This window comes from Oratosquilla oratoria, chromosome 24 (genome assembly GCF_046742065.1).
Source record: "Oratosquilla oratoria isolate Oo_2021 chromosome 24, ASM4674206v1, whole genome shotgun sequence".
NCBI lineage: Eukaryota > Metazoa > Arthropoda > Malacostraca > Stomatopoda > Squillidae > Oratosquilla > Oratosquilla oratoria.
This window is the reverse complement of record NC_134800.1, coordinates 38708468-38717270: the sequence shown is the minus strand read 5'-3', so window position 1 is coordinate 38717270 and position 8803 is coordinate 38708468. Positions and strand designations below refer to the sequence as shown.

Genomic DNA, 8803 nt, shown 5'->3' with positions numbered 1-8803 from the left:
CGATCTTTTGATTTCAAAAGTCCATCACTCATTAACAAGCTATATAAATCGTTAGTTCGTCCACATTTGGAATATGCTGTTTCCGTATGGTCACCGAATCTCATTAAAGACATTGACAGACTGGAAAAAGTACAACGGCGAGCCACAAAACTGATTCCAAATATCAAAAATAAATCGTACGAAAATCGACTTAAGCACATGAATCTGTTTTCCCTAAAAAAGCGTAGACTCAGAGGTGACTTGATACAGGTCTTTAAGATTTTAAAGGGAATTGACAACATCAAAAGTGACCAAATTTTCACATTGAATGAGAATCAGACAAGAAACAATGGTCTCAAACTGTCCGGAAATAGATTCAATTTGGAAGTAGGTAGAAACAACTTTGCCAACCGTGTAGTTAATGAATGGAATAAACTTCCTGCACAGGTAGTGCAATGTAGTTCAGTTCGAAGCTTTAAGAATCATTTAGATAAATACCTAAGTAAGATGCTGTAATTATTATAATTTATGTTATATTATTTGTTTTTGTTTTGTTATAATTTGTCTGTCTGATTTTCATTTATTATTAGTTATATGTCAATTTATTATCATTTACTATTTACCTGTTTGTTTGTTATTCAACTATACCAATGCATTTATTTATGTATTTTAATTGTTATTTACATTGTTATAGTTTTAATTTATTATTAATATGATTTTTTTTTTTTTTTTTTCTTTTTTTTTTTTTTTTTTTTTTTTTGCATCCGACCTAGATATGGATCAAAAGGTCTCCTGTCGGCATGCTTTGCCTTTGTAATCCTTTGTAATGTATGCATGTACGTACGTGCGTACGTACGTACATACTATGTAAAGAGGGTAACTAAAATGAACGAAGTCCGAAGTCGAAAGACATCGGAATGGGACACGATAGAATTTTACGGCTATACCAATGACATTTGCCAGGATTTTAATATAAATAATGTCAAAATAATTTACACTAGATTATCTTTGTCTTGTGTGTACTCTCAACTATTTTAAAACAATTATCATTGATACATGCACATTCCATGAAATGTCGATATTTTGAATTGTTTACACTCCGCCATGTTCACGTATTTGGGTGTATAAGGAGTTCGTCGATGACTTTTTTGTGAGTCCTTCTACTAAGTATTTTAATTATCGGGTTATTTATTAATGAAGTGCAGTTTGTATATAATATTTTCATCTGAGTTTTGACAAAGTCGCTGACGTAAAGTATAGTATAATGTGCATCTCATTGTTGGTCATGCTTATAAGCGGACTCGACTTGTCCTGATCACAAGATATGAAATTCAGTTCAGCAGTTGTGTAAAAGAGAAGAGTAATTCGTACCCAAGATTATGACACAAATAATAAAATGGAATACTTGTGATAGATGCACTTCACGGACAATTTAGTCTTTTTGGAATAAGTGTTCTTCGCAATATATTCCTGAGATCAACCTTGGATAATACTCGAACATCTTTTACTGTATGCTTGTAGTTCACCTGTCGAAAGCGTGAATCAATGTTGATTAGGGGATTCTATTGTTTTAATACCGCTTCAGACATGTATACAATGTGCATACAGTAGTTATCAGCTTCTCATGCCCTTCTGGGTTCGCTGGGTGTAATAGTAATGTTACTTTGTTGCTTCGAGTTTCATTGAATGGTAACCCGTAGCCCCACAGTGGCAGGCATCGGTCCATGGGTCTTCACATAGCAGTGGCGGATCCAGGGGGGGCTGGGTTCAGCCTCCCCCCAAATTCTTTCATAACCTCATTGCAGAGGTCATGAAACCTGCCTTGTGTACAGTGGTATGTGGCAGAAAGCAGTAATACAGTGGCAGAATTTTTTTTTCCCATGAAAAATAATTGGAAGGATATTGAACTGGTTATTGAGGGTAAACCCTTAAAATTTTATGATTAAGCATTACTTTTGTCCAATATTTTGAAATTAAATCAAGTGAGAACATATACTTAAATTTGTAACCAAAATCATTGTATTCATAGTACAGAGTACATCCGTTTAAAAGTGTCATCTATATTTACAAAATTCAAGTTAGCACCCCCAAAGCATCATCTGTATTTACAAAAATCAGGTTAGGACCCCATCCCCTAATTTTGATCCTGGATCAACCACTGTCACACATGTCTAGGCTGTGTCACACCTCACTCCAGACGCTCAAATACCCCAATAAATACTGTAAATCCACTCACATCAAAGGGACAAAACCAAAGTGAAACCACTGTTGCTCCACAGACTAACCAAAACACATCAAAATCCCACACTGGTACAACAAGTTCTCCAAACCAGACTACAAATACACCATATGGGCAACCCAATAATTTTTTAGAGATTTACCTTGAATTTACCTTGAAGTGCTTCTGCCTCAAGGGGATGTTGCTCCCCCAATTGAACTTGAGGCAAGGCCACGGCATAGCCGCCACCTTTCAGTTAGTTGTTTGTAGTCCAGCTGGTCAATAATGGAGTTGGAATTCGCTGAAATCAGCTATAACCAATCTAACAAAATTTGTAGAATCTCAGGGAATTGCCTTACAAAACCTAACCATGTCAGTGAACAAGCAGTGGCCCACACCAAGGCCAGCCACAGCACAGGCACTCATAAACCCGCCTACAGCTTGGCCCTCAGTTGGGGCAAATCAGTAGAGAAGATATTGATGGGCAATATCCAGGGACTGTACCCCAAAACAAACCAAAGCAAAGTTCCATTTCCCGAAGAATTGGCTAAGGTAGAAGATTTCATGTTTATTCCCCTTACAGAAACTCATAACTAAAGATGTAAGGGATGAAGAAATTGAACTTAAAGATTGCACAATCTATAGAACAGACAGGAAATCTAGAAGCCATGGTGGAACTACTGTGTACCTAAGAGATGATATCACCCCAAACACTAAGTCCCTCGAGTTACTCAGATGGACAAGTGGAACTACAGGTGCTCTACCTACAGGTTGTAATTAACTCCTACCATCCACCAGGTTGCTCCCCTACAAACTTTGGAGGTGCAATAGAGGCACTCAGTCACTTGCATGAGGCGTTACCAACCCCAGCACCAGACATAGTCCTTTGTGGTGACTTCAACTTTCCATTCATTAGATGGCCAGAAGGTACTCTAGCAGGTGCCCTACATGCTGATATAGTACAAGCAGAGCAACTCTGCATTTTATCAACTCCACATTTGTAACACAGGTTTTTACGGTCCCTATGCGGGGAAATAATAAATTAGATCTGTTCTTTGTAAATAACAGAGATGCTATGACCAGTTTAAAACAGAGAAGACAATCTTTTCTGATCACAGTCTTATAGTGATCACCACAAATTACAAAAAGGCTGATTCTCCATCTGAATCGAAGGATGTAAACTCAAGTTTGAGTAACATCAACTGGGAAATACTTCTACAGGATGGTGACCCAAATGATATGCTTGATAGCTTCCTAACTGTGATTCATGGGATCTGCAAAAATAGAAAAGATCACTATCATCCTGTAAAAATAAAAACAGCATACCGAAAGACAGAAAAATACAAATGAGAAGGAGAGCCTCCATCAATCAGCAAATAAAGAAATCAATAAATGAACACTGCATACATGCACTCTATGGGAAAGTTTCTGCCATAGAGAGACAAATTGCAATGTCTCATGAAAAACAGAGAAAAGAAGAAATTAAAGCAATGCAGAAAATAAAGAATGACCCTAAATATTATTTCAGCTACTGCAAGAAATTTTCAAAGGCAAACACAAAAGTTGGCCCGCTTCAAGCAGGAAATGGTGAACTATCAACAAGCCCACATGTAACTTGCAACATTTTATCACAACAGAACACAAAAGTGTTCTCAACACCAAGAAATGCACAGGTCATTCAGAATCCACACGAGTTTTTTGCAGTACACAGCCAAGGTGACCAAAACCTCAGAAACATGAAATTTACAATGGAAGACGTGCTAAAAGCAATCGGTGAACTCCAGACAAACTCGGCTCCTGGTCCAGGTGGAGTGCCTGCAATCCTTCTCACAAAATGCAAAGTGGCTCTGGCACTTCATCTTCACAAAATTTGGAGAAGGTCTCTGGATACAGGTATAATACCTAGCAAGTTGAAGGATCCTATGGTAACACCAATCTACAAAGGTGGGGACAGGAGTCATGCAAAGAACTACAGACCAGTAGCCCTAACCTCCCATCTCATCAAAATCTTTGAAAAGATATTAAGAAACAACATTATCACTTATCTACTGTAGAGAAGTACCAACTTATAAGCGACTCACAGCATGGATTTTGTAAAGGTAGATCATGTCTGTCAAATCTGCTACATCACTATGAATGAAGTGCGTAAGACAGAATGAGTGGAAGGGTGGTGGGGTAAACACCAGGAACCGTTGGAGTTTTATTACTAAAGTTTCATCCTGAAATGACTTCCTCAGAGTGTACACAAACAAATTCGAAACAGAAGAGAATAGCTTAATTTACAAAATACCATGCAAAAGCTGTCCCGTTAGTTATTTCGGAGAAACCAGCAAAGGGATAAAAAAACATACCTATGAACACAAAAGCGACGTCAGAGCTCACAGAACTTAAAACTCGTTAGTGGTCCACCTGGACAACTTTGGCCACCTACCAGATTGGGAAAGAACAGAGGTGCTACATAAAGGTCTAATGAAACAGAGAAGAAAAGTAATTGAGGCAGCTTACATCAATTTACATCCATGTAGTAACCACCATGATGGCAAGAGTAACGGCCAGCTTGGTTCTTCGTGATGCTGAACAGTGGTGCATGAGGAGCTAAGACAAATGGTGGTGCATGAGGAGCGAAGACGAACGGTGGTGCATGAGGAGCGAACGGGGTAAGCTGGAAGTATATAAGCTGTCAATGATTTGTTTGTGTACACTAAGGAAGTCCTTTCAGGACGAAACGTTAGTAATAAAACTCCAACGGTTCCTGGTGTTTACCTCACCACCTTTCCACTCATTACTATGAATGGCTGCTCCAGGGACTTGCTAGAGGAGGAAATGTAAACATAGTTTATCTCGATTTTACTAAAGCTTTTGACCGAGTTGATCATGGCATCCTTACCCCCAAGCTCAAGGCCTTGGGAATTACGGGGAAGCTCGGAGTATGGATTCACAACTTCCTCATAGAAAGGACCCAAGCAGTAACTGTTGACAGCCACAAATCAGAGAAGTGGTTTTCCGCAGGGCTCAGTACTGGGCCCATTGCATTTCCTAGTCTTAATGAATGACATAAGCAAAACCATGGATAGGTCTTTTTTTGTCATCCTTTGCTGATGACACTACTCTCAGCCATAGGATCACTGGTGAGGATGACATCATGGAACTGCAGACCAACATCAACAAAGTCACAGAATGGGCTGAAGCCAATAACATGCAGTTCAATGGAGACGAATTTGAAATACTGCGTTGTGGCCCCAACTCACCTGAAAACCCCCACGGCATTACACGTAAGGGGATGCAAAACGATATCACCAAGTCCTGTGGTCAAATGCCTTGGTATTCAACTAAATGAAGATACCACTTATAAACACCATATTTACACAACTTCAAATAAAGCCAAACAAATGGCTGGTTGGGCTCTTAGAACTTTCAGGTCCAGAGATCAGAAGGTAATGTTAACACTATAGAAAGCTCTAATACTACCAACCCTAGACTACTGCAGTCAACTCTGGTCGCCACACAAAAGAGAGAAGTGCAGGAACTGGAATCAGTGCACAGGTATTTCACCAGACAAATCACAGGTATGCAAAGCCTTAACTATTGGGAACATTTGAAAAAATTGGGCATATATTCACAGCAGAGATATCAAGCTATATATATATGGAAAATACTGGAGCAACAAATGCCAAATCTGACCATATCCTCACTACAAGGGACACATACAGTACCAACAGAAATGGTTGCAAATTTGACAAGAAATCAATTCCCTACTTATGCTCCTGAAAGAATCAAGACTCTTAGCTGCCAGCTTCACATACAATGGCCCAATAATCTTTAATTTACTTCCAAAACACATTAGAGATATCACCAGCTGCCCTGTTACCACCTTTAAGACACACCTAGACAGATTCTTAAAGGAACTACCAGATAAGCCTCCTGTACCTGGTACACAGAATACTGCAGAGCAGCCTCTAACTCCATACCAGACCAGATAGATCTCTGGAGAGAAGATACTAGGGCTGGAAGAAGTAGTGGACCACCACAGCTATGAGGAAGACCCTCTAAATTTAACTAAGTGGAAGTAGAAGCAATGGGCAGTTGTCTGTGTTATGGTAATGTGAGGTTAGGAGGTATTGGACAATGTAAATTTCACATGAAATATCTGCATTTGCATGATTCTGGAATTCTACCAAGTAGTTCCAGTTGTCAGTTTTACATGAATAGATGGCAGTAACACAACAAATATAGAGTCCACACTCACATATCTGCACCTGAATATTAACATATGCATATTTCATCAATTTTCACACTTCTGCACATGCACTTTTTTTGTACCTATACCTGAGATATATTTGTAAGGGTATGAAATTCTACCACAAAGAAATACATGTTTTTATTGATATACTGCATAGTAATAATAATACTTTGTTAAAGAAAAATATCAAATACAATATAAGAAAATATGGTACTTGTTACTATCTCGTACTCATGAATCAGCTCACATATCAAAGACATGTCTGCAAAAATGAACAATAAAATAAACCTACTTGAATCTATTACAAGCATTGACTTTTGACAACATGAAGAAAGTCTAATAATCATCTACTATCAATACACAAGAACCTCCAATGACAACACCTCCACAGCATGGTTTGCAATAATCAGAAGAAACACAAAAAATGACTAACTTAACAGAATGGAGCTCCGAGAGTAATAACAAGATGAGTCAAAACCAACCTTATTAGACACCTATGTATAGAAACCAAAATCTTCCCCATAGAGCACTACATGATGATGACAGGAACATGATTCTATTCCAGATGCCAGAACCCTAAACACCACACACCCTCCACACTACATTTCACAAGCACCACCAGCAGATTGCCACAAAAAGAAACTGCCAGCAGCATACTACTCAAACATCTGTAACGACATACCACTCATACCACACAAACACATACACACTCAGATCACTAAACAGAACACCAAACTCAATACTTCAACAACCCCCAGAAATAAGCCCCTCTAAGAAAACCGATAAGAACCACACTGCCATCCCTGCACTCAGTACATCATCCGGCATTAAAATAGTATCAACACAAAATAAACCTGGCCACAGGCACCATGTGCAACCAACTACACAGAGAACACGGAAAACCTCGTACTACAATGCCCCACACGAACAGTCCCAAGACAGTAACACAGTATATCTTCCCTGAGTGACTTATGATTCTGCCTGGAGGCTGTGGCCAGTTACCTGAATGCTGCAGGTCTTCTGCAAGAGAGACCAGGGGTCATGTATTGATTGATAATAGTTGTTAATGTTGACACATCATTAATTTTCAGCTTAAATGTGTTTTTTTCTGAACTTTTTGAGGATGAAGTAAAAGGGATCTTCACTAACTTTTTCATCTCACCCTTCACACTACGTCTCAGAAGCACCACCAACAAAATGCAACAGAAACTTCACTATTAGCATACTACTCAAACATCTATCACAACATACCACACAAAACATCTACACAGAAACATACACCCTGATAACTAAACATGCTCTTCAAGAAAGACCACCAAACTCAATATTCCAACAACAACAACCCCCAAATATGTCACACAGAGAAATCCTTCCCACACCAGACAAGAACCATGCTAGCATGCCTACACTCATGACACCATCTGTCACCAGAACAGTACCAACACACAGTTGGCCAGGCCACAGATTCAAAGTGCCCCAAACACAACCACCACACTGAATACACCGAACACCTCATACTATGCCCCACACTAAGAATCCACAGACAGCAACACAATATCCCTTCTCTGAATGACTTATGGTCCTGACTGGAGGTTGTTGCTGGTTTGCTGGAGGCTGATGGTCTTCTGCAAGAGAGACCAGAGTTATGGAGTGATCTTTTGTTATGATGGAGTCCAGTCTTGCTGGCATATCTTCACCTCTAGCTGTAGGTGTGTTCTTGCCTAAGCCTAGTTAACTCACCATCCCACTCCTAGTAGGAAGTGAGAAACCCTTTATAGGGCAGAGCCCTGTCATTTGTGACAAACCATTGGGTTTATTAGGCAGACATTGAGTCACCTTCCCTTCTGGCCAGGGCTATTGGGAAACAACACAGCCTGCAGCAGGTCCGAGGACTCAAACTTATATCCACCTGCTCATGAGTTCAAGACAGTATCCACTAGGCTATGACATGGCCCTTGCCTAAGTCTAGTTAAACAAGTTTTAATGGAATGTGCCTAACCCATTACATCCTATTACTTTTATTTACATTAGTTCAAATTAATTAGTGGTTGTAAGAATGTGGCAATTGCTGACAAGTCTATAAAAATAAACACCATGTGAGGATGGAGCCTTTATTAGTACTATACAATGTTTCACTTGTTATAGCTTTTTTGAAGTACATAATTGTAAATACATGTCACTGAGATTATATAAGAAGAACTGGGGAAATGGAGGGAGGGAGGAGGGAGCTCATTGAATATTAGAAAAGGTCCAGGAGAGGGTGGGCCAAATGTCTGGGAACAGGAAAGGTTAAAGATAAGATTGAACAATTAGCTGGGCGGAGGACATTAGCTCACAACCATGGAACAAAAGGAAGAAAAAAATGA

General features: G+C 39.3%; 2 protein-coding genes across 2 annotated transcripts in view; both read left to right on the top strand.

Moving 5' to 3' along the window:
• The first annotated feature begins 1072 nt into the window (after positions 1–1072).
• LOC143038567 (uncharacterized) overlaps positions 1073–8803 on the top strand; it is a 32171-nt gene continuing 24440 nt past the window's right edge. The window contains exon 1 of the mRNA XM_076207938.1: positions 1073–1129. The gene's annotated coding sequence lies outside the window, so the exon portion shown is untranslated. The remainder of the gene's footprint in view (positions 1130–8803) is intronic.
• On the top strand, positions 3544–4251 carry LOC143038332 (uncharacterized). The gene has a single exon (XM_076207360.1). It carries the CDS (start codon positions 3544–3546, stop codon positions 4249–4251), a length of 708 nt encoding a protein of 235 aa, XP_076063475.1.